The sequence below is a fragment of the Ambystoma mexicanum genome, chromosome 8, assembly GCF_040938575.1.
Source record: "Ambystoma mexicanum isolate Mex_15411 chromosome 8, UKY_AmexF1_1, whole genome shotgun sequence".
NCBI lineage: Eukaryota > Metazoa > Chordata > Amphibia > Caudata > Ambystomatidae > Ambystoma > Ambystoma mexicanum.
The window spans coordinates 1,040,756,046-1,040,783,034 of NC_090929.1; the positions used below are offsets into that span (position 1 = coordinate 1,040,756,046).

The 26,989-nt window shown below is 47.6% G+C and overlaps 1 protein-coding gene across 9 annotated transcripts in view; it reads right to left on the bottom strand.

The window, feature by feature from the left end:
* DLG5 (discs large MAGUK scaffold protein 5) overlaps positions 1-26,989 on the bottom strand; it is a 1,559,980-nt gene that overhangs the window by 590,290 nt on the left and 942,701 nt on the right. For all 9 annotated transcript variants that reach the window (XM_069610999.1, XM_069611004.1, XM_069611003.1 and 6 more), the window contains 2 exons: positions 26,704-26,816; positions 26,336-26,425 (listed from right to left, as the gene is read on the bottom strand). In XM_069610999.1, the coding sequence (XP_069467100.1) occupies positions 26,336-26,425; positions 26,704-26,816 (203 nt within the window). The remainder of the gene's footprint in view (positions 1-26,335; positions 26,426-26,703; positions 26,817-26,989) is intronic.

Consider the following 26,989-nt stretch of genomic DNA (forward strand, 5'->3'; position numbering starts at 1 on the left):
TGTATTACGAATAAAAAGTATTAAGCTGCTCTTCTGTATGCATATTTATAAATTTACTCTACTGCACACTTTCTCTCTGTACATTGTACAGAGCTTTGTGACAGCAGTAAGGATGCGCCGTTACAATGCCATGTGTCCATCATTCTATGTAAATTGCAACTGTGATTGTACTTCCTTTTGCTGCTATTCTTCCCCACCCCCTGCAAATGCAAACAAAGGGCAAGAAGAAAGGGGAATGCAAATTGTGCACTAAAACACACCTTCTGCTCACTATGCAGTGCTAAATTCCATGTTTTGCCCTTTCTATGCCCTTTCACACAATTACTAGGCACACAAACATCGACATCTCACATTTCATTGATGCACTTCTTAGCAAAGCATCTACTCCATTCGCCAGCAATCCGAGGTGACCCCCATGAGAGTTCTTGTTTTCTTACTTCCTTTGCAGACACATTTTGCCATGGGTCGAACAACACTCGCTACCACTGTCATGTTTTGTAAAAAGAAAACACAGCAAAAGAGCATCTGGTGGCAACGTTTAAGCCATTGTGCTTGTGTGGAGCCGTACAATCACAGTATCACCTACAAAACAGAGCGCAAGATAGTAGGGTAACAAATGACGCTACTCACCAACACACAGTATATTATCCATAAGGCAGCCAGCTATCACAACATCCTTCACGCAAAGTCTTGTCCTGTACGCTGCCACCAATACCGGCTACTTACATCTACTCTTATTCCTCTTTCTTCTCAGATATCTTGCACCTTACTCTGCGTTTCACACCTTCCACATTCCAATAGACAGGTGGTGGACCAAGCATTGGAAGATTACCATAAGTGATTTATTTTCCGCCGTCATTATCTGGGCCAACCGATATGAGCCGGTATGTCCATTTGTGGTTCCGGCAATACGAACCAACCTGCAAACCTTTATGCTGTAAGGCATTGCAGAGGCACCAGCTGCAACCTGGTCTACCTTTCAAAGAAAATGTGTTGTTCCACATGTCCACCAAGCACCACTAAGTACTCCTTTTCCCACTTTGCTAGACGAGAACAGAAGTACAGAAGTGCACAGACGGCATTGGTCACTGATTTTATTTGTGAAATAAAAGAGGGGTGATGCAGCCAACTTACACGTTGTCGTTAACATTCTGTAGCAAAATAAAGCACTTCCAACAATTCACTGTGGTGTTACTAAACTATGGGAATGTTCTGGAACCATGTGCTTTTGCTTTTGTTTATGTTGTTCCTTTCCGGACCTAGGTGCTCACATGACAAAGTGCGCTACGCTTGGCACGCACAAAGAAAATACCTGGAGTTCACGCCATGAGGAACGATTGTCCACAAGTAAAGTCAGTGATGCCAGTGGCTGCTGCGATGGTGTAGGCTGCACACACGTATAGGTAATGGAAGCGATGCACACATTACAATTTCACAAAGTAGAAGTGCCAACCGCGTTCATTGGCCATCTCAACAAGTAGCGCAAAACCAAGCTAACAGTCAGATGGCCTGCCGTCCTGTATTTGGCTGCACTTAGCAGCATTGATAAAGTTGTCGGCTGCAAATGTATGTGGGTTGGTCTGTACATTATTCATACTTTACATGTGTAATGCTTATTAACCTGTGTCATGTCACATTCTCTTCCTTCACTCTCAAAGAACAGGGATTATGAGAGGCACACCATACGAAACATAAATGGCGGCATCTCAGTCGCTGAATGCCAACAAGGCCAATGACGCACACCATATGCAAGTGTCGGCACTTCACGCCACCTCTAATGGTGTACCAACTGCAAAATGTCCTCCACAACCATTCTGTAATAATGAGCACCCGCAGGAGACATACATATTTCCAAGAGTGTACTCTGGAGTTACATATCAGTATAAGAACGGACCCAAAGAAGGCAACATTCTGAAATCTACTTCCAACCAGTGGCCATCCGGTTAGGTCCAAGGGCCCCAGCCATGCAAACAAGCCAGTAGGGGTTTTGCAGTCACAACACATTGTCTGCAGTGCACTCCCCATCCCCCCCCAATGGCGTCTGCCTGCACTCACCAACAAAGGATAGTCACCGCTACAGCTGCCCGCCAATTAAGTACATGTGAGTACCTGAGTAAAAAGTCCATATCGCAAAACTGTGATGGTATAAAATATTCAATAAATGTCACTTATAAGTTCATATGCTTTGCCCTTTCAACATATTCAGAGTTCACATACTTTGCTTTTCACTTATTCAACTTTCGATCGGGATCGCGGATACTTTCTTGCCTTCAGTTCCCGTTTAATACACTTCAACTCATTTCACAGAGACTTTCGAATGTGTGATTCCACCTTGCAGGACCACTCTGTTACTTTGTATACTTACTATATCATTTAGCAATTGTCCTTTCCATTTGCACAGTTTATCCGCACACACGCAACCTTCAACCTTTGATTAGTTACTTTTGCTTTTAACACAGACTGGGCTTTTGTTGCCTCCGATAACTCACTGGTCGTGTTGCTTGTCTTCTCTCTTCAGTGTCTTTCATGTAGCAGTCAAGGCCGTTACCAACACCTCCTACCCAACTCCATCGTTCAACCGGGAGGGTAGTGGGCCGATCTGAAGCATCTTCAAATTTTCTCCTTTCCGCTCACTCGGTTTCAGCCCTGGATCACTTACGGCTTCCAAAAAGTGCAGAATTCTTACCTGGCTCTCTCGTTCTTCGCTGCTGCCAATCATCCCCTTGGCCTTCCACTTCCATAGCCTGGTTCGCATCAGCCCGGAAAGAGCTGCTCCTTCTCATACCCAGCCTTGCTCAGAGTGTGCCTGTGCACACCACCTTTTATCCTGACCGGGAGTGTTAACAAGTTGCAGGTGTGTATAGTTAGGATGGCGTGCCTGACTCTGCCTGGTCCCATTAAAGGCACAGAGCCACTGCAAGTCAGTAGAGGTAATCTTCCTGTCCTCATTCCTCATCTTCCTCAGCTCAGTAGTGTTGTAAATGTTAAGTGGGGAGAAATTATGGGAGCTGTAGCTTTCCATAAAATAAGCTGGGATAGGGGTTGGATGGGTTGTGGAAAAAGGGAGACACCATGTCTTGTCATCAGGTGTTTCACCCCCACTCGCTGAGGAGCCCCCACCCAGGTGAACCTAGCTCACTTGTCAACCCACAGGGTCAGGATTCAAAAGCAATGGCCTTTGCCTGGCCACCCGAGTACGGCATGCCCAGGGATTAGGTTGTGAAACACCCTCTGGTATTTCACACAGAGCATTGAGTTTCGCTGGAACGTGTTGAGAGAGTAGGAACATGATTCCGCTCGAGTGCCCCCTTCAAATGTTCTGGGATAGCCTGAACAGACTTGGAGAGTGTGTGCCTCCCTGCTTGTTGATGTAAAACATTAAAGTAAGGCTTTGTACAGTCTGACCTACTAGATGCGGTTGAAAGGCTTGTAGGGCTTTTAGTAAAGCTAGTATTTCCAGGAGGTTGATGTGGTTCTGGGCTCTGATGCTCCACTGTCCATGAGCTGTGTGGTGAAGGAAATGGGCTCTCCATCTGGAGAGTGAGGCATCTGTAGTAAATATCGCTTGAAAGGGTTTACCTTTTTAACACATTTTCATTGGACCACCAGCGAAGAGCCTGTACTAGGGTTAGCGAAACAACCACTAGATCGTCCCACTGACCGCTTGCCTGAGACCACTGTTTCACTAACCACACCTGCATTGGGCATATGCGCAGCCGTGCACGTGGAACTAAATAAATGCATGAAGCGATTATCCCGAGAAAACAATTGTCTTGTGTACAGTTATTTGGCGACCGGCTAGGTAGTGAGGTATTTGCAACAGTATGTTTTGAACTCTTTCGCTTGAAGGGAAGACTAGCACCTCCCTTGTCTTTAGGATTGCTCCCAGAAATTGCTTTGTTTGGCTGGGGATGAGAATTGATTTTTTCTCGTTCATAGAAAACCCCACTTGGAACAGAAGGTTGATCGTTCTTTGGGTGTTGTGGTTGCAAATTTGAGGGGATTCCCCTGTTATTAGGCAGTCATTCAGATAAGGATACACTAGGATTGATTCTCTGCGTAAGTGCGCCGCCACTACTGCCAGCACCTTGGATAATACCCTTGCAGCTGAGGCTATGCCGAAGGGGAGCACCTAGAACTGGTAGTGGTGTTCCGCTATCTTGAATCGCAGGTATTTTCTGTGCGCTGGGAGCATTGAAATATGAAAGTGTGCATCTTTCATATACAATGTGGCAATGTAGTCCCCTTGTTTTAGTAGGGGGATTACTTCCTGCAGCGTGGTCATGCAAAACTTTTGTGGCTTGACATATGTGTTCGATGGTTGCAGGCCTAGGACCGGGTGCATTGTTAGGTCTTTCTTTGGCACAAAGAAGTATGTTGAATAGATACCCTGGTTTGCTGGGACGATTTCTATAGCATGCTTCTCCAGCAGAGCCCCGACTAACTCTAGTAAAATGTGCTGTTATTCTTGTGCAATTTTCTTTGTCTTGGCAGGTGGTTGGGTGGCCTGTGTATAAGCTCTATGCAGTACCCGCCTGCTACGATGGATAGTAACCACTTGTCTGAGGTGATCTCCTGCCCCACCCCCCATGCATGGGTAAATTGTGAAATACAACCTCCTACTGGAGTGGCATAGGAGGGGACCTGGAGCGGGGTGTCATTGTTTTGATGGGATGGAGCCTCTGGCTAAGGTACTACACCTCTGCTTCTAGACCTTTAGTAGCTCCTTTGAAAGATCTCCGAGCAATGTCCCTGCAAGGAACTCCATGATAATGATTGGACCCTTATTATAGTTGGAGGAGCGTTGTGAGTCTGGCCCAGGAATCCTCCTTGTGTAAAACCCGCCTCTTTGCACAAAGGGCTTGTTTGAAAGTTGGCCTAGGTATTTTAGGGTATCATATTATCCTCCTTTGCACTCTTAAGGGCTTCCACGACCGCTTTACAAAACAGAGCATTAGGTTCAATTGGCATGTTTAGCAAGGTGGCTTGTGTTTCGAGCTTGAAGCCCGGTTGTTTTAACCAGGCGTGGCGTTTAATTAAGGTGCATTCTGCTATTATCCGGCCTGCATTATCTGTGGCATCCAGGTTGTTCTTTAGGATGCAGTTGGCCACTTACTTACCTTCAGACACCATGTTTAGGAACTGTGATTTAAATGTCTCTGGGACTGTTTCGAATTGCTGTAGTACTTGGTCCCACTTATGGCAATTGTAGCTGACCAAAAGGGTGGTATTATTGGCAGTTCTTGCATGGTAGGCAGCCAAGGAAGCCATTTTCCTGCCCAGAGTGTAGATCTTTTTGCTCTCCTTATTCAGGAGGGGACTCTGCAGAGGCTAGCGGTGTGCCCAATCTCTTCCTTGTGGTGGTAACAACAAGGGTGTCAGGTTTTAACTGACCCCCGCTAAGGGGGCCGGTATGACATTTTCTTCAATGCAGGGGTTAACTGTCTTTGTAAGATTAGGCGTGAGTAAGGAAGGCTGAATCGGTCTTTGGATGGATTGCAGGAGGGAAATGAACTGTGTAGCACAACTCTTGTCCCCAAGAATGTCTTCCACAAAGTTATTTTCCACCCGGGACTCCTGTGTGTCTATTTTGAAATGCTCTGCAGCCTTGAGAAGGAGCTCATTGTACTGTAGCCGGTCATCTACTGGGGAGTCAGCCACGGGCTGCTCCTGATGGTCTGTTGATTGGATGATATAGATGTCATCCTCGTCGCAATATAGGTCAGAATGATCTTGGTACCCTTGATCTCCTTGTGTCCCAGGATCTTGGGAACCTGAGGCGTCTATAAAATATAGACCGAGAAGTTTCCTGTGTGCTGCTGGGCTGTAAACGTGGTTTCTTGGCAGCTGGTTGATCCTTAGCTGGTTCCCCTTGAGAGGGTCCCTTAAGGCTATTAAGTGCATCAGGGTGGCGGTCATAGAAGTCCACAAAGCAGGACATTCTCTGCATTACCCTGTCAAAACTCCGAGTCCATCCAGTGGAACTAGGAAAAGAGGACAGAGGTGTCCTGCAGATGAGTAGTAGGGGTACCTTCTATTGAACAGACTGTGTGTTGCATGGCCCCTGAAAGAGTGTGAAAGAGTGTGCTTGTGAAGAGAATGGCACTTTTACTATGGGAAGTCGGGGTTAGGAACATTAGGGGTGTCGAAGATTTAGAAGATGCTGATGCCTTGGCCTTCAAGAGTGTGTCTGGAAAGGGTTTCTTGATGACTTCTCTCATCTTAGAGGTAGTAGAAGGGGCCGTCGAAGCGCTTACGCAGTGTCAAACATACGTAGACATCTGTTTTGTGGGCATGTCATGCTGCAAGCGTGATGGCCTAGAGGACAGGGATGATTTGGAGTACCTTCCCTTTGAGACAGCGTGGTCTTCAACGGGCGACGGCGCGGCCGACTGTCAGCCGGGGGATGGGTGTTTGGTGTGGAGTGGAGAGTCAGTGCCTAAGCCGCGCGTGTAGTCTCCGTAACGGGAAGGCCAGCCTGCTTAATGGAATCGGGGGCTCGCACGCGGGAATCTCTCGAGTCCCAATCGCCCTCAGCATCCCTTAAAACACCGACATCGCTGGAAGCTCCCTCCACGTCAATGGCGGCTTCGGCCTGCAAGGCGTGGTGTACCCAGCATTTTGTTTAAACGGTCCTTTAAAGTCTTACGCCGAAACAACTTGCAGGATTTGCAGTGTTTTTTCGGGTGGTCTCTAGGAAGACATTGATCACACACCTTGTGTGTGTTTTTCCAGAGATACTTCCTGTTGCATTCTACGGTGTGATGGCAGCACAGCGATGGAAAGGAGGGGGAAAGATTAGGCATTCTCTAAAAAGAGAAGAAAGTTATGACCCCCTCTACTGTGAAGGGCCAAGGACCAGTGAGGCCTTTGAAGGCTGCAGTTGATATTTGTTGAGATGATAATGCAGTCGTCAGCGATGATTCCGTCATCGAAAGCCGCTGAAGATCTTGTAGTGGCGACCGCGATCAAAAAAAGAGAAACTCTACAATTAAACTTAGATAATAAAAAGGCGCTAGCCAGAAGGAATGCTGCAACTTGCGCCTGACTATGATGGCGGGAAAAAACAATCTGAGGGACCTAGACGCGTGAAGGGCCACGAGTACAGTGGACGTCACACTAGGGATAGTATTACTGACATGCCCAATAGATGTCCCTTTGAGTTTCGAAAACAAATAATGTAATATTCTGTGACTACCACTAGATGTCAGCCTATGCACAGCATGTGATCTAAGCAGATACACAAGACTCAAATATATATATATTTCAGATTTAGAGATAACCTCACTTACTAATAGACATCAGCTAAGTAATCAAATGCAACAGACTGAATCAGACCAACCCCAGTTCCCTCTTTTTTAAGAAACCCAAACCAAGATCTATAGGGTCTAGTGGGAGCCGGCAGGCGAATGCCGGCCCCTTCAAAGGGCTTCATCTAAGGGTCTTGTTCCTCCCTGTCTGGCCCTGGACGGCCTGGAATACTTCTTGCCACACAACCAAACTGCAATTCCTGGTAAGCACCCTACACCTTGCATTACTATTGCTGCTCTAGCTGCCCTCTATCCCTCAAAACAAGGGCCTACCAATTAAAACCCACTGGGCGTGTGCTGTGCCCGCACTCCTAACTTGACTTGCACTCTGCGCTGCTGCTCTTCATAAATGCACACCTCCAATACGGCCGTCTCTACATGACTTGCTTCCATGCAGGCCCCAATTGACTTGTCACCCCCACACCCCTTTGCGAGTGACCACCTAGGCCATGCAATCCTTAACCAAAAGACACTAAAGCCATGCTCTCTTCTAATCCCTGCTTTGTCACTCACCACTACAACTATCTTCACAGGCTTACTCTTTCTGCTGGCCTGTTACTCTAATGCAGTTGCCCATCTCTTGCATCACATGTTGATCTGCAGTATGCTCTGTCGCCAAAGAATGCCATACATCTGTGCAACCTCTACTTTCTGCTGCATTTAAGTGTTTGTGAAAAAATCGAATTTAGGTATGCTTTTCCAAGTGTGCAGCATCCATTTTGTACTGCTTTTTAGTGCTTTCTGTCAAATTCGATTTTAGGTGTGCCATACATCTGTGTATCCTCCACTTTCTACTGCATTTAAGTGTTTCTGTGAAAAATCAATTTTAGGTGTGCTTTTCCAAGTGTGCATCCTCCATTTTGTACTGCTTTCTAGCAAATTAGTTTTTAGATGTGCTTTCCAATCTGTTAATGATCTTTTTCACCTGGGCATCGCAAGTGCTCATTGATTTGTGTCTGCTTGGCCGCCTGGTGAGATTCTACTGTGGCATAGTGCTTGCAACCCTCTTCCCTGCTAGCCCCCCCACCTCCCTCTTGTGTCTGCCCTCATTGTGTTCTCCATCTCTCCTATCTACTCTAATTGCTTCTACATCACATATGTCATCCACTCTCACGAAGTCTGGAAGGAAAAACATTTAAAAATACTCCTGTGCTCCAACCCTGTAATGCCCATTGCAGACACATACATCAATGCTAGACTATCACTGACATTCTATTTCCTGTTGCTTCCTCTGACTTAAGAACTCCCAATATGGTTTCTGTCCTCTCCCCTTTCTCTTCCTCTCCCATTACTGGTGGCACCAGATGGGAAGTGCACTTGGCTCACTTCGCATCTTCTAAATGCACCATTAATGTCTATCACAATGACACCATCATGACCCAGGGCTCCTAGCCCAACCTTCTCCTCCTTGACAGGCATCTTCCATCGCTCTTTAACTCCCCCTCTCTCTCACTACCACTCCTTCCCTAATCCTCCCTTCCCCGCCCCAATGGTGGCACCCTGCCCCTGTGCCCCCCCACAAATCATTTAAAGAGGGCAACCAGCTTCACTTAGCCACCCTCAACTATCGCTCTATCAAACTCTCCTGACATCGGTCTCCTCCTTGAAGTCCTTGCTCTCATTGAGACATGGTTCAAGGCCAGCTTCGTCACTGCTTTTTGACACTCTTTGCCCTGAGGGGAACTAGATCCTGTCCAATCCCAGGGCCTCACGGCCTGGTGCCGGAGGGGCTCTGATCTACCGTGAGTGGGTTCCTGCCTCCATCATCCCCACTCAAACCTATTTATCCTTTGAAAGCCTAGTCTGCAGGCTTTCTGTCTCACCTACCTTCTCTTACTCTTGCTACCATCTACAGGCCCCCCGGTCCAACTTCCCTCTTCCTCTCAGAATGGGCGGACGTGTCCTCTCTTCTTGCCTCCTTCCCCAAACATATCTTCCTTTGGGACTTTACAGTAGCCACATCAGGAGAGTGGAGATGGATGTTACTCTTCTGCGACACTCTTCCCCTCACTATCCTTCCCTCTGGCCCAACCCACTCTGCCGGACATACCTTGGATGCTCTCATCTCAACAGACATCCCTCTTCAACCCTCTTACTATGCCTCTCTCCTGGCCGGACCACACTCTCCTTCCTTGCCACTTTCTCTCCTGTCGCCTGATGATACCTCTGCCTGCACTGCCAGCCTCGTTCTCAGTAATTCGACAGATGAAGCCCATGTCTGTTGCTGCATTTGCTTCTTCCTTCATCCCTCCTGCACCCCCCTTCTTTGAACTCTCCATCTGACTCTGTTCTAGCTATCTCTAACACCCTGGATATCCTTGCCCCTGTCATGAGCATCCACATGAAGCCTGCTTCCAAATGCAACTCTTGGTATGATTCCGACTTGGCAGCTCTGAAACACAAGTGCGAGGCTGCAACGCGGAAGTGGCAGATATTTAGCTCATCCGCTGACAAACTGGCCTGCTGCCTACTACAAAGGCAATACCATCGCACCACTGCATGTCCAAGCCTGCATTTCTGGAGCCATCAATAACACAGCTGAGCTCTTCAAAATGTGCAAGAAACTTGCCAATCCTACTGAAGTCTCCTCCTCCCTGCCAGGCACTGCACTGGCCACCCAATTCTCCTCGAAAACTCTGAACATCCTGTCCAGTCATCTGCTCCCACCCCACTGTCTTGCCTCCCTTGGCCCCTCTCCCCACCCCATACCCTCCTCACCAGACGAGATATCTAGTTTTCTGCTTTATGAAAATTTCCTCAAAATAGGTGCCCACCTGCTCCTCCAGAACCATCGAGAACAACATACCTTCTCTCGCCTGAGCCTTGGCTGACCTCTGCAACCACTCCTTTGCCACTGGTTCCTTCCCACAACCCCGTAAGCACTTTCTTGTGCACCGTCTCCTATAAAAGCCATCTGCTGACCATTCTTGCCTGGCTAACTATCGCCATATCTCCATCACCCCTTTTTTTGGGCAAACTCGTGCAGAAACTGGTCACCCCCCAACTGACCCTCCACACTGAAATGGCAGGCTGCCTCCATGACCACCAGTCTGGTTTCAGGGCATCCTGAGGCACAGAAACAATGCTCCTGAACACCTGTGAAGACCTGCTCTCTAACCTGCACTCAAACACTCCCTCTGTTTAGATTCCCCTTGATCTTTCTTCTGCCTTTGACACAGTCAAATCTTTCCTGTCACTCTCTGGCCAGCCTCTCTTGGCCCTCTTCCTGCTCCCACCTGTGAAGCTAAAAACCTCAGTCATTTTCGACTCCACACTCTCCTTCTCTCCTCACATCTCTGTCGTCTCTAAGAAGTCACACTACCAGCTGCACCTCCTCAGTAGGTATTCTTCCTTTCCTCTCCTTCCTTCAGAAGCTCACTGTCTCCAGAGCTCTGGTTCTCTCTAGGCTGCACTACTACAACAGCCTCTTTCTAAATCTGCCGGCTTCTACTCTCGGCCCTCTGCAACTAATCCAAAACAGGACTGCAAGACTTATCCTTGGACTCAAGCACAGGGATTGTATCTTCCCAGGAATGAAATCTCTGCACTGGCTCCCAGTGGCTGCGAGGATCATGTTTGAAACCCTCTGCATTGTCTACAAGACCTTCTGGGGCCTGGTGCCTCAATACCTTCAACTCTCTCTTCCTAAATATCTTCCTGCTCGAGCTCTTCGCTCATCCACCTCCAACTCCCTCAGGGTGAGTCGCTTCTCCAAGCAATGAGTTGGTGGTAGATCCCCTTCGGCTGGGGCCTCCCCCTGGAACAGCCTCCCTGCCTCACTGAAACTAGGAGAATCATCTCTGGTTTCAGAAATACCTCAAAACCTTTCTCTTTGCTTCTGCTTTTTCTACCCCTCTCCTCTGCTGAATCCCTGCCTGAAACTTAAACTGCACTGGTTACCTGGCCGCCCTCTGATCTCGGGCCAAGGTCCCCTCCCTCACCAGTTGCACACCTCCATTGCCTTCCTGGCAAACCCCACACTTGGGGACTGTTTTCTGTATCCCTTCAGTCCCACTACCAGCACTTGACACCAATGCCTGCACTTACCCTTGCACTTGCCACCGGCTGGCAGTACTTTTACGTATTATTATTTATTCTATTATCCCATGTTACTGCACTATCCCCTCCCTCTTCTCCCTTGCACTTTCCCCCTCTCCGCTTCCCATGCGCTTGCAATCTGAATGTCACCTGGCCTAGTAGGTTCGTTGTCTCGGACTTCCCTCTGTTTCCCCCTCCCTTGCCTCCTCGCGCCTTGAAACACTTGTGTATAGGTGCTTTATTAATGCAATATCATAACCACTCCATCCTTATAAACCGTCTCCATGATACCCTAGGCATCACAGACCGGTCACTGCATGGCTGACCACCTTCCTTTCAAACAGACCATCCCAAGTACACATGTGCCCTTTTCTCTCCTCTACCTCACTCTCTACCTATGGTGTCCCTCAAGGCTATATCCTATCGCCACTCTTCAACATCTACCTGGCCCCTCTGGACAACTTGATCTCCACCTGCTCCCCTCATTTCCAGTGTTATGCCGATGACACAGCTCTCCTTTAAGCTGCGATCCTGTACCTCCTCCCTCATACCCAACTGCCTGACTACTATTCAGGAATTGTGCTCTGCCAATGATCTCTGCCTTAATGCCAGTAAGACTGAGATCCTTCTCATTGGGACACCTACCCCTTGTTCCCCCCGCACTCTCTGAACTATCTGGCCAGCCTCCTTGGGTCCACTCCCCTCACCCACTTGTGAGGAAAAATACTTTGTAATCATCTTCGACTCCTCTCTCCACACATTACAGACCTTGCCAAAAAGTCCAACTTTCAGCTCATCCTCCTCAGGGCCATTCTACCTCTCCTCACCGTCCAACAGAAGCTCAACCTCTCAAGAGCCCGGGTTCTCTCTATGCTGGTCCACTGCAACAGCCTCTTCCTCAATTTGCCTTTTTCCTCATTTCGACCCCTTCAACTAATCCAGAATAGGATTGCAAGTCTAATCCTTGGTTTAAGCCCAGGGACTGCATTGCTCCACCCCTAAAAATCTCTCTACTGGCTCCTGGTGACCGTAGGGATCAAATTCAAGACTCTTTGCATTATCCACAAGGCTGTCTAGGGCTTGGGAACTCTACATCCAGCTTTCCCTCACTAAATACCACCCTGGCAGAGTCCTTCAGTCCTCTAGCTCCAACTCTCTACGGTTCAAACGTTTCTCCAAGTAGCTGGAGGTAGATCCCTTTCCTCGGCTGGTTCCTCCCTCTGGAACAGCCTCCCTGCCCCCCTCAGACTAGAGCCGGATCTTTTTAAGTTCTGGAAACTTCTCAAGACTTTCCTTTCCTCCACTTCCTTCCCCCTCTCCCTCCTGTGCTAACGTCCCCCCTGCCGTTGCGTTGGGGGCCTGGTCCATTCAGAGTCACACAGGGGCCAGTCCGCCCCCCCTACCAGTCCCCCCAGCATCCTTTACCAACATTTGCCCGTATACTCCCTTCCCCGGATTAGCCCTAACCTGGTCCTCCCTGTCCACTGCACTCCTCCTCCCTTTCCCTTGGCACTTGCCGCTTTGGCCTCCCCAGCACTTGGCCACCCCTGTCCCTTGGGAACCCCACTCCTGCACTTCTCCCTCGTCCCCATACCCCTGCACTTACCATCTTGTCTTGAACTTGCACAGTAGGATTGTCACAAAGCCAATATAACCGTTTTTTGTTCTACTTCTTTCCCAGGTTCCCCCCTGCCCCTCAACTTGTCTTGTGGTGCTTGGCTACACTTTGTATAGGCGCTATACAAGTGTCCTATAAATAAAAATAAATAAATAGTACCCAGAAATCACAGGTTCCAGTTATATGAGGAGATTTCATGAAAGATACAATGGGTTGTGGGTGTCTTTGTAGAGTTCAGAAAGTTTCCAAAGTATTTCAAAGTGAAAATGATTTTCCCCAAATCAGTACTCCTCTCTATCCTAGTCCCAAGGTAAGGGTAGGATCCTTGAGCCAGGCTCGACGAACAAAGGTCAGGCCAGAGGAAGTTGGAGGAAAAGAAGCTTTACACCCATTGTTACCCTATGGAAGATGGGGGTGGAGGGGGAGGGGGGCAGGAAGTGTTAGGTTTACTTACCCCACCAGCCCAAACCATCCCGACGCCCGACTCAGATTCTTCCAGGTGATACTGTGGGTCATCTCGAATTCTCTGCGGACACAAGTCATTGTCCCTTGTTCGGGTGAGAGGGCCAGGGGTCGTAGGTGCGAGGACTATTTCAGGCGTCGGGACAGCTTCCAGTTGTGGTCCAAAAATATGGAAAACTAAGACCTCAGCAGAACAGACCCTCTTAGGACACCTCACAAGAAGGAGTAAAACAGGTTCCAGAGATGGTCAGAGCAAATGGATGGCGATAGACAAAGCTACAGCAAAGGACACAAAAGCTGCTCCAGCACAGCCTCTCGAAGATAAGAAACTACAATTTCAGGAGCAGACGACTTGCGGCAAACACTAAGGACCCGCCAAGGCTCAAATAAGAACAGCAATGAATGCACAGAGGTAGCCCAGGCAGGCGCTGGTCAGTCCATTGCACAATCCAGAAACACGTCTGGAGGCACTGCAGGAAAGTATCCTTGAGTAGGGGGTCAAAACTAGTTGGTCCCACTAGTCAAAGGACTCGAGCACCGATAAGGTTCTTCTGAGATCACGCAGACGAGCAGGGCTTCACAGAGTCAATCACTAAAGACTATGCTGTTCAGATGCAGGAGACGTCCAGGGGTCGTCAGTGGGCTGCTCTTCATCATGGGGATCTTGGCTCCAACATAGATCTGAAGAATGGGTTCAATAGCCTATGAAAGCAGCAGCTTTCCCAGGAAAGAGCAATACCGTAAAATGGATATACTGACCTAAGAGGGCAGGAAGAAGGCCAACTACAATATGGCCGAAGAACAAGCAGCAAACCTCATGGCACAGCGATCTTTGGGTGCTAGCCACCTTTAGTAGCCACTCGTGGTAAATGAAAACTGGCACGAGAAAATTGTTACAAAAACTGTAAAAATAGCACTGCTCCCAACAGCTTGTTTTAGGCACATATCAAAAGTAACTAAAAACCCAAAAGGTAAAAAGTTATAAGGACACTAAGATTCCTAATTGCACTTCACTGGAAGGTAATGTGTGCAATTCTAAAAATACAACTATTCTAAAAAGAGAAACAAAGTTTCTCAGTACTGACCGTCTTGGCGACTCCAAGTTTCTCCATAACAATGAGAAAAAGGCAAGGGAAGTGAAGCTGTGGGCGTCAGTTCCCTTCAAAAAGTCAGGAAAGGTTCAACAACAAAGTAAAAAGAAGGATGTCCCATAGAAATCTATGAAGGGAATCTTTGAAGGGAAAGGTGCAAAACAAAAATATTTCCTAACAGTTACAAATACAGCGCGACTAGGATGGGCTGGTGACATTGGATGTTTTCCTACCATGTTTTGAACTTTTCACTTTTGCATTTACTGCAAATGGCTCTTAAGAGCAGCTACCACTCTAAGAAGGCCATGTCACAGGATTTCTGTTAGTCCTTTGGACATATTGTTCTTGGCTTTCTTTCAGCCTGTTCAAGGCTGGAAGTGCCTTATACTGAGTGCTCTTTCCCAGGAAAAGCTGGCACTTTCGTGGGCTGGCGCCAGCTAGGTGGTCTGTGTGCGAGCCATGGGGGCTGGGACTGTCTTGGTCCCAGTACAGAACCTGTTGCCTGACTGTTGCTGGGCAGAATGTGTGGCCAGTGGCTATCCATGATTCAATAGGCACTGCCAGTTTGAAGGATGCAGATCCCTACCATTGGTGAACCTGGAAGAGCTTACAGTCCAGACCTTGGATAAAAGGAGGACTCCTGCAGCCATTCCACAGATCATAGTTGGAACCAAGATGTGACAAAAGTAAGATCCTTAAGGCAGCAGGTAAGGCTATTCAGTGTCTTCATGCTATTACAATAGAAGATAAGGGACAGGAGCAGGAGGGAATTCTCCTGGCTCCCCATCACCCAGGCCACATGGCTGCAACTGCATTGGGTGCAACACTCATTCACACAGCAACACTCCAAACACCAACAGAACATTCCATCAATGACATCACTCAGTACCTGCACACAGAAGACAGGACACAACACACTTCCCTTCCTTCATACACAAAGACAACATCTGCACACTACATGCAGACACACCCACACTTACAGGCAAACCAGTACCATCACACAACAACCAGTGACAGAGGGATTCCATACCTTTAAGGTATAACTAACCAACCAGCAGCATGCCCGCACCAAACATGGATACATTCACAACAAACCAAACTGACACATTATCCCTCCCACCCAAGGATACCACCCTTGGGTCTTAGGCTTGCCATGCCCAAGTACAAACCTGCCCCACCTTGGGCCTCCAACTTACACTCCGAATCACCTGTAAAAAACAAACACCTTTTATCCATCGCTGCCATCAATGGATCAAAGGGTTGCCACCCCTGCGCACCAACTGTCCCTAATTTCGGGCTTTCACCCAGGCATACCACTCAAACAAAGCATTACAATCAACTGAAAACCCAACACATGCAAGAGACATCACTTGCCAAACAATCAGCACACAACTCCCCCTCACCCCAAAATACAGGCACATGACCTCACTAAACACACACACAGACACACACACACACACACACACACACACAAAATGTGTCGGTAACTGCATAAAATGGTTCCCCAACTGTGTGCCCTGCTGGGCATCAAAACAATACTCCACACAGATCGTAGTTTGTTGACCAGACAAACCAGAACCCAACCTAAACAAAGCTTCTCCCAATTTCCAATTTGCAGGAATCAGTGCTGTTGCCACAACCAAACACCTTGATGTTCAATGAGCAGCCACTGTGGTATGTTATGTACCATACAGTCTTGCTAAATGCAAAGATCAGTAAATAATGTACATCTGTAACCACACTGGCTGGACATGGTTCCAACCCACAGCCAGTCAGTTCATACAACACCTTCAAAACCAACACAAATGAGCCAATCCATACCAAACACCTTAACTCTAGCAAGCTACTATTGCATTTTACCACTGCATCAAAAATACAAACACCCAGCAAGCATCAATGCCTTTTACCAGTGGATACACTTCAAACAAAGTATAACACACTAATGCCAAGGTGCGTAAGGCATCCCAAACCGCACCAGCAACCAAAATCATGCATGCACCCATCATGAGCTGCATGACGTGCATCTCATTTGACCATGGCATCACCAAAATTCATCACTCAGCACTAAGACACATATATGCAATTGCTCAACTAAGTCATCACTGTAAGGAACTAATGGTGGCAACAGTAAAGACAGACAAGTGATCACAGTTCAAGGGTGTTTATTAAACTGTATAAGTGGGTGAGAAAAACACCTAATCCAAACCTAAATCTAAGATGGGAGCAAGCTACGACCATCAAATAATAAGGCAGCCCTAATGGCAGCTTGTCAAATAAAAAGGACCTATACTAAAAAAAAACTATGGTCAATCCTTACTGCTAAGTTACAAAATAGTGTGGGATAATGTTCACCAGAAAAGAAAGAAGTGTTCACAAAATAATAAGTAGGGATGGTATAGCTGGGGTCTCCCTTCCCCACATGTTTAGCACGGGCAAGGCGGGATACCTGAGCACAACACACACCTGGGCTTCTCCAGAACGAAGTTACAGTTCTTTTCAGCGATACCAGGACTTTCTGTGGCCAAGTGTCTTTCATACAAAGTCTCTTGCCCCCCCGAGGGTCTGATGTGTCAAAAATAACAAAAGTTCCTTTCCATAATCTTTTACGTTGGGTGGCGACTCTTCACCCCTGGATGCCTCTCAACTGGGCTTGGATCCTTTCTTAATGTTAGCCTCCCTCAGTCGGATTCACTATGGCCAGATACACAGTTCACCTTGCTTTATCACAATGTGGGACTCGCTTCTCTTAGCCTTACTCCTGGCATCCCTCCATCGGGTTCACATAGTCATTCTAAATAATTAACGTTTTTATCTCATCAGAAAGCGGGGTTTCCTTCCCCTAGCTTTCTTTCGGCATCCCTCCTTCGGGATCACACTTGCCACAGTTCATAAGAAAATCACTAAAGACCCCTAGGTTCACTTCTTACCCAAGTCCAGGTCTCAGCCCCCAGTCAGGCTTTCCTTAATGCCACCAGCAAGGCTTTCCTTAATGCCACCAGCCAGGCTTCATGCAGTTCTATTAACACAATGTTCTCAGGGTTGTAACTGGCCACCCTAATTCGTAGGCATCCCTCAATCTGGTTCACATTTGCCTCCAGTAACACAATTTCTTTTGTTTCCTCATGTGTCAAAGACTTTCGATTGTACAAGGGGTTTTGCTCAACCTTTGTAGGACCATTTTGACCTCTCACACGGGCCTCTCATAGGGCCTCTTGGTATTTGTAGTTTCAACAAAGGGGACCAGTCAGAGTCCTTTGAATGAGCACTCACGTGGCGCCAGACCACTCTACTGCTGGTCCTTCACTGGGTTTTCTTAAAGTTCAGGTTCCCCTCTTCCGGGCTCAGACCTTCTCGCTCTCAGGGTCTCCGTCTGCCGGGTTTTTCAGTTTGCCCCAAAAATGTTCGCAGTCCCCAGAATGCATTGCAATGTATTTTGCTCCTACTTCAAAGCTCCCCAAAATGGCAGCCCATGGCTTTGGGAGCTGCAGGAATCTCAACAGAGATGTGTCCTGAGGTCAGGGCCTCATCACCTGCCCCTCAGAGACCTGGGCTTGCCTGCTGGGCCCAAGGGAGGTGCACTGGTGTGGCACCGCCAGGAGATCCAAGCTGCCCCTGGTTTTACCCTCTGGAAGTACATGTCTATCTCCTCACAGCAGCCTCTCATGCATTCAAAGGTCCAGTGTGTTGGTTCCCTCCTCCTGCAGGTCTCCCAGGGTCTATGTAGCTCAACTAATCTTCCTCTGTTGTCTCAACACCTTCCAGTAGCTCCAGCTCGCTCAAACGGTGAACTCCTGCTCGGCATTTTTTACTTCCTGGGAGTCTCAAGTGGAGTCAGGTGTGAGTAGTTAGAAAAAGGAGGCCCAACCTTGCCTGGTCTCATTAGTGGGACAGTCCAGTCTTAGTATGGCACAGTCTTTCTTCTGTCTCTCAGTGGTGTTGTGAGAGATGGCCATTCTTTTCAGCTCCTCTATTCCTCGGCTCAGTGTTTGTAGAGAAAGCCAGTGTGGAGGGATGAGATGTGATTAAATAGGGAAAAACTGTGTAGGGATTTGTCCAAATAAAGAGAGCGAGTGTCTGACGGTAAATAAATATGTTGGTGTGGTTTTACAGAAAGGTATGGGGGCATATTGGAACTGGTTTGACAATATTCTATTACAACTCTAGGAATGTCGGGTAAGGGCATATCGGAGAAAGGGGGAAAGTCCTGCAGTTGTAATACACAAGATGGTAATTGCAATGTCTTTCTCCTGGTTCTCCCACACCTCCTTTCTGAGTTGGTACTTGTTGAAATTAGGTGGGGGTACTGGAACAGGATTTAGAATAACCTATAAAAGGTGGAGGAAATGTCAAAAGGGGGTAAATACCACATCCCGCCATCGAATGTCTCACCCCCATTCCCTGAGGACCCCTCTTCCAGGTGATCCTTCTGCACTTGTCCACCCCAGGTTGTGGATCTAAGGTGGCCAGGGCTGTGCCCTGGCCACCTAAGAAAGAGATCCCCAGGGTTCAGACAGTGACACACATTCAAGTTTCTCAGATCACACACAGCAGTTCACTCAAACAGTGCAGTGTAACAATGTAATCTAAAGCACATAAATGTATATGCAATTCTTTAAGTAAGTCAACACAGAACATAGCCATTTACCCAACAATGTAATATAGAAGAACTAGTTACTCTTACCTTGTAACGTTCTTTCGATGGGATGTTCCTCCGACGTATTCCTTATCTTAGATAGAAATCCTTCAGCTTTGCTGGCCTCGGAAAATTTTTTCGCCAGAGGGCGCTGCGCGTCGATGATCGCCGAGTCGATGACCCTCGACGGCCTCCGTGCCGACGTCGACGTCATCCTGCCTATAAAGGCCGCGCGCAGCGTCCGTTGCTCAGTTCCGTTTTGTAGTCCCCAGTAATGTTTTTGGATTAGACTAATCACCTTGAAGGAGCATAGGCTGCAAACCCACAGGAAGTCATACTGCGGGGATGGATGGGAGGGTCGATAAGGAATACGTCGGAGGAACATCCCATCGAAAGAACGTTACAAGGTAAGAGTAACTAGTTCTTCGAAGGGATTGTGTCCTCCGACGTATTCCTTATCTTAGATAGACTCCCATAGCAGTGGTATTGTGACTGGAGGCGGGAGTAATAAAAGTTATGTTACCCTTCCAGAATGGACAGAGTGTAACACAGCCTTGCCGAATCTAGTTTCTTGACTAGAGGAGGAATCCAGGCTATAGAATTTGGTAAATGTATGTGCGGACGACCATGTGGCAGCCGCACATATATCTCGAATTGGCACCCCTCTTTGAAGGGCTGAGGATGTTGCGATACCCCTGGTAGAATGAGCCCTTAGATTTTGAGGAGGCTCCTTTCCTGCCAATTTGTAGCACTCCAGAATGGCTAAAATAATCCATCTGGAGATGGTTTGTTTTGTTATTGGAAGGCCCAACTTATGTCCTGCATAACCTACAAAGAGTTGGTCTGCTTGTCTGATCTTAGCCAATCTGCTGATATAGAAGCTCAAGGCTCGCTTAGGGTCCAGCCTGTGCAGTCTCTCTTCCTCCTTCCCCGGATGAGGAGGAGGGTAGAAAGAAGGTAATATAATCTTCTGAGTGATGTGAAACTCCGAGACTACCTTCGGGAGGAAGTTAGGCTTCACCTGAAGAACAACTTTGTCCTTGTAAAAGATTGTATGTGGAGGTTTACACGATAAGGCTTGCAACTCGCTAACCCTTCTAGCAGATGTCAATGCTATTAGCAAAACAGTTTTGAGGGTGAGAAGCTTCAATGAACAAGAGTGTAGTGGTTCAAAAGGGGCACCCTTTAGGAAGTTTAAAATTAGGTTTAAATCCCATAAGGGAACTTGAAAAGGTTTCGGGGGATAAACATTAGTTAATCCTTTTAGGTATTGTATTACCAATGGAATTTTGAAGTATGAAGGCTCCTCTGCAGTGCGCTTAAAGATTGATAGCGCTGCGAGATAGCCCTTAATTGTGCCAACCTGTAGGCCTGAATTAGCCAGGTAAAGTAAGAATGACAACACCATAGGTGTACCACAAGAAAAGGGTTCAATATTCTTTTCTCTGCACCAGCTGCAAAATTTGTTCCAACGGCAGCGGTATAGAGTTTTAGTTGCCGGCCTTCTGGCCGAAAGCAACACCTCCATAACCTCATCCGGAAGGTCCCAATCCTTGTACCTCAACCTTTCAGACACCAAGCGTGAAGGTTGAGGGTCTTGATGGCTGGATGGAGAACCTGACCTTCCTTCTGCGAGAGAAGATCCTCTCTGTATGGCAGTCGAATTGGAGGGCAGATGGACATGTCTAGAAGGTCCGGGTACCACGTTCTCCTGGCCCAATCCGGGGCAATTAGGATCATGGTCTTCCGAAACCTTCTCAACCTCCTGATCATTTGAGGAATGACAGGGACCGGAGGGAACGCGTACAGAAGTGGGAACTCCCAGTCCACTACGAACGCATCTCCTAGAGCTCCTCTCGGGGGAAATTCCCTTGAGCAAAATCTGTCGCACTTCCTGTTGATACTGGTGGCGAACAGATCCACTTGAGGGGTTCCCCAAAGGGCGAAGATCTCTTGAAGGACTTCCTGAGCTATCTCCCACTCGTGAGAGACTGTGCTCTGCCTGCTCAGAGCGTCCGCTGTCAAGTTCTTCTCTCCGGCTAGGTGAAATGCCGATAGAGAGATTCCTTCCTGAATTGCCCAAAACCAGAGCTGCATCGCCTCTCTGCACAGTGGTAGTGAGCCTACGCCTCCTCTTTTGTTGAGGTAGTGCATGGCCACTGTATTGTCCGTCATTATTAGGACGTTTCTTCCCCGTACAGACGGCAGAAAAGCCTTCAGCGCTAGTCTGATGGCTCTCAGCTCCAACAGGTTGATATGTAGTCTGGACTCCGATGGAGACCAACGACCGCTGATGGTCAAGTCGTTGGCGTGAGCTCCCCACCCCGTGAGTGAGGCATCCGTGACTACTGTTATCTCCGGCCATGGTTGCCAAAACATTTCTCCTTTCAGGATGTTCTCCCGACAGGCCCACCACTGAAGGTCTCGGGCTACTTTGACCGGGATCCGAAGGAGATCTGTCATCCTTCCTGAGAACTGTGACCACTGAGTTCTCAGTGCCCACTGGAGGGATCTCATTCTCAGGCGAGCCTCCGGCACGAGGAATATGCAGGATGCCATGAGGCCTAGCAACCTCAGAAAGTCGTAGGCTGGGAGATATTGGGCATTCTGAAATCTGATGACCATCTGCAGAATATCTCGAGCCCTCACCTCTGGTGGCAAGGCTTTTCCCAGGGAAGTGTCCAGGACTGCTCCAATGAATTGGAGTCTCTGTGATGGTATCATCTGTGACTTCTTTAAATTGAGGGAGAAGCCCAGCTTGTGAAGGAAGTGGCAAACATAATCTAGTTGTCTCTGAGCCTGTTCCGAAGATACAGCTCTGATCAACCAATCGTCTAGGTAAGGGTAGACATGAATCCCTTCCCTCCTTAGACTTGCAGCCACAACCGACATTAGCTTGGTAAAGACCCTCGGGGCGGAGGTTAGCCCAAATGGCAGAACTCGAAATTGATAATGAGAGCTGCCAATTGCGAACCTCAGGTATCTCCTGTGCCTGGGATGGATCGGCACATGGAAATAAGCGTCCTGGAGGTCTAGAGATACCAACCAGTCCTGAAGCTGGAGGGCCTGAAGGATCTGAGAGAGAGTCACCATCTTGAACTTGTCCTTTCGGAGGAATTTGTTCAATTCCCGTAAGTCTAAGATGGGTCTCAGTCCTCCGTCCTTCTTCGGTATTATGAAGTAGGGGGAGTACCAACCCTTGTTCCTTTCCGCTACAGGTACCAGTTCTATGGCACCTTTCTCTAGCAGGTCTAAAACCTCCTGCAAGAGGAGCGGATCTGGAAGCTTCAAAGGGTTGTTCCCCGGTGGATGACTCTGAGGGATATGTAGGAAGGGCAGGCAGTAACCTTGGGCTACTGTCTCCAGAGCCCAAGCATCTGACGTAATAGCCTGCCATTCCGTCAGATGGTGAGTTAACCTGCCCCCTACTGGTGTTCTGTGAGGGGAGACCTCAGAGTGGTTTTGAAGCGGCTGATGCAGTTGCCGAAGGTAAAGTGGCTCCTGCTCCTGCGGGTGCGGCTTTCTTTCCCCTACCCCGTCCACCACGGGTAAATCTTCCTTGGCCTCTTTGAGCCGGTCGTCCCCTGCCCCTTCCATATGAGGAATAGTAACGAAAGGACCGTCCTCTCCACGATGATCCCGAAGGACGAAAGGTATTCTGACGGATAGCAGCTCCCAATGACTTGGCTGCTGCCTTGGACGTTTGCAGTTTCTCCAAACTGTCATCCGCCTTCTTTCCAAAGAGGGTAGAACCGTCAAAGGGCATATTCAAAAGCCTGGTCTGCACGTCAGAGGCAAAACCAGACTTCCTCAACCACGCATGCCTGCGGATTGTGGTACTTGCCGCCATGGCCCTGCTGATACTGTCAGCAGAATCTAGGCCAGTTTGTAGGGTCTCGCACATCGCATCTTTACCATCCCTGATGATGTTTAAAAATGCGTCCCTTTCCTCTCCTTCTTGGAGGCAGTCAGCCGCTGATGAAGCGCACTCCCAAAGGGTGTGGCTGAACCTAGCGAGCGTACAGGTCGCGTTAATAGACTTTAACGCCATGCTACAGGCAGAAAAAACCTTCTTAGCCATGGCATCATATTTTTTGTCATCCCTATCCTGCGGAGCAGTGGGGTATGCAGATGTGCTGCCTGATGAGGTTGCAGCCTGTACAACCAAGCTCTCAGGAGTAGGGTGTTTTGACAAATATTCAGGGTCAGAACTAGCCACCCTGTATTTTGTTGACAGTTTTTTATTTACTGCCGGGATAATTTCTGGCGTTTCCCAGTTTGTCAAAATCCTTCTCTGTAGAGCAGAGTGAAATGGAACCACAGGATCCTCCTGTGGGCCCTTGTCCAGTATGTCAGTGAGGTCATCCTGCTGAAAGGCAGGAGAAGGTGCAGACCAACCCATAAATTCTATGATTCTAGACATCAGAGCTCTATATGGAGTCTCCGCATGTTCTCCTGGGTCTGGTTTGATAAATTCTGCTTCAGGAGAAGTGTCCAAGCCACTAGCTTCCTGAAGTGCATCCTGAAGATTTTTTAATCTTCCTTCCTCAGAGGCGAAGTTCTCTGGCTCTGGTGATGTGGTCCTCTGTAAATCAATATCTTGGTCTGAATCCTCCCTTTCCTCAAAAATCGAGGTTAAAGGGGGATACATTGGTTTTTGGAATGGTATAAACCCCATTTCCAATGCAGAAGGAGCCATCATCACAGGCCTTGAAAACGTCGATGTCGTCGACACCGACGTGAAAGTACTCGAAGGCGCCGTGAAAAGCGTCGAGAAATGTGTACTAGGCCTCGAAGAACTCGAAAGGATCGGAGTCTTGCTCGAGAACGACGTCGACGTTCTCGGCGTCGAGTCGGAGGTCTTTTGTCTAACCGTTGGCTGTGGAGTAGCCGTGGTTCTTTCCTTCACCGGCGTCGATATCGGCGTCGGCGTCGACTCGATCGACTGATGCGCCGATGAATCCTTCGACAACGGCGTCGATGGCGCCGACCTCTGTTTCGAAGGAGTTTTCGACGATGGCGTCGATGATGCTTTATCTCCCGATGGCTCGAGGCGCTTTCGGGTTGACTTTTCCGCCGGGTACTGCGACTCGCGGCGTTTAGATTTTTTGGGTTTTTTACCCGGGGTATCACCCTCAGCTGTCTTCGAGGGGGACGAGGCCGCTTTCTCGAAGACGCTTAGCATCTTTTTCCTGAATTCCTCCCACTCAGCTTGCGAGCTGCGTTTTGTGGGGCAATGAACTCTCTCAGGAGAACTCGACGAAGATGACGAAGGGGATCTCCTACGTCTCTTCTTCGAGTGTCTCGATGTCGACGAGTGGTGGGAGCCACTTCGTGATCTAGATCGAGAGTGTTTTTTATGGTGAGGAGACGAACGTCTCGACTCTACCGAAGAAGCTTTCGAGGAAGTTAAAGTTGACCTACCTCTCTCGAGCTTCCCCCTACGCTCCTTCAAGGCTTTCGCCGTCATGGAAAGGCATTCCTCACACTCCGAACTCTGGTGCGTGATTCCCAGACACCACAAACAGACCCTGTGAGGGTCCGTCAACGACATTTTCTTCCCGCAGTCTCGGCACTTTTTGAAACCGGACCGAGGGGTCGTCGGGTCGGAGGAGGATGCCATCGATATCGAGGTAAATAGTAGTTATTATATACGTTATCTTGACGAGAACTGAGCAACGGTGTTCCGAGGCACAACGAAGCGCGGAAAAACGGAACTGAGCAACGGACGCTGCGCGCGGCCTTTATAGGCAGGATGACGTCGACGTCGGCACGGAGGCCGTCGAGGGTCATCGACTCGGCGATCATCGACGCGCAGCGCCCTCTGGCGAAAAAATTTTCCGAGGCCAGCAAAGCTGAAGGATTTCTATCTAAGATAAGGAATACGTCGGAGGACACAATCCCTTCGAAGTGTACTTTCCATTGGGAACAAAATCCACATAAAAGTCCTTGTAGTAATGACTATCCTGAAATTCCTCCTCGATCCTTGGATCCTACCCAAGAACTGGGAATACAGCCATTCTTCTTACACAACTCTTACTAGCAGGGAGAATCACGATTGCCCGCACCTGGAAAACCATGGCGTGCCCCTCAATGACTCTATGGTGGATCAAACTCTGGGACATTAAACAGCTCCTGCATTACGATGTTTTATATGCCCTGTATTTGTGCTTTGTCTCCACCTGTGCAACTGATTTAAAATTAAAAAATTGTTAAAAAATATCTAAAATCTGAAGATGGCCGACAGGGGAAGAGTTAAGGGAGGTGTTCCTATTGGCTGTGGGCAGCATGAGAACATTTTTCAGTTGAAGTTGAAAATGCTCTATGTTACCGAGGATTCCCTGCCTGACGACAGGGAATATTCACAACATATGAATCTATGAAAGATCCAATTCAGGAGAACTTGTATTCTCTTCTACCCCTATTACTTATGTCAAAAGGCTTGCTGGATGAAACCCTTTCTTAAGAAAACCATAGTGACTTAAGTGGAAGACGGAACATACCTGAAGAAAAAAAAAAAAAAGAAAAATCGACAAGCAAGGTCCAATCATCTATCATCTGTGAGGTCTATGTGCTCGAAGTGAACAAGGTCGTGGCTCTTTGAGACATTTTCTTTTATTTCAAACAATTAACATTTAGCCTCAACGTATTAAAACAGGTATTAAGATGTTTTATTTGAGTGTATGGCTGCATTACCTGTTTATACTTTATTTGTATTGATTGCTCAAATTGGTGTTGTGGTATTAAAGTCATTTATTTTGGCTTAAGGAATCAAGGAAAAGAAGTAGAAAGACAGCGTCTGAGTAACAGTTTATGACTTATCTCAAAGAAGGATATTACTATGTCTCAAGCATGTTGTGCAGAAAAAAAGAGCTGAAGCAAGAGTGAAGAGGCAGCTATTTTTACCCTAAAAACGATCACTTGCGGGGCACTAACAGGCAGCATCCTAGGTCATAGGTGGTGCTCTCTGGTACTATAGAAAATTGAAAACAGTTAAAATGTGTCAAGAGATTAATAATTGGCAAAGAAACTACTATGGATTACAAACATATGGCCACTTAACATGCATTTAAGAATAGCTTTGTTACAGACAGAGCCACTATGCAGATATTTGCCCAACCTGCCCTAAACAACATTTCATAAAAATTTGGGTTGAAGAAATGAAAAAAACTGAAATATTTACCTCTGTCAGAGCCAATTATTGATCTCTGATATCGTGGGGTCAGTGGGATTTTAATCCGTTCTGTTCTGAACTGCAAGTTGCTAGAAGAACCTATTCCAAATGAGAAAAGGAAAGCTAAGGAGACTTTGAAAGACTTAAAAATAGAACAAAGAAAAAACAAGGCACAAATTGAAAAGTGAAAACATGGGCTTTGTTAAAGACAGTGAAGTAGGCTACTCGGCCAAGAAGCTGGATGAGAAGGAACCTTTACTCATAACAAGACTTGGAAAAAAGATAGCATTTTATGAATATGAACAAGAAAACAAAGCATAAATGAGTGTGCAACATTAGAATACTAAAGAAGTATTCATTTAAAAAAAAGGAATTACCAAGGCGGGCGCTGGATGGTAGAGAATTGGAGTTATGCGATGCCCTTGTCCGAGAAGATTCAGAAAAATCCTTGTGACTGAGATCCAAACTCAAACGACCTTGATGCTGCACACTAAGTTGAAACCATAGAATATAAAATTAGGCAAAGTAATAAACATGTAAACTTCTCAAAATGTACAATATCAATGCATGAAGGAGAAGCATGTACCTCACACACCTGCAGTATTTTGAACTTTAAGTTTACTGAAAGGCTGAGTCGGAAGAACCAAGACTCAAACCAGTGAC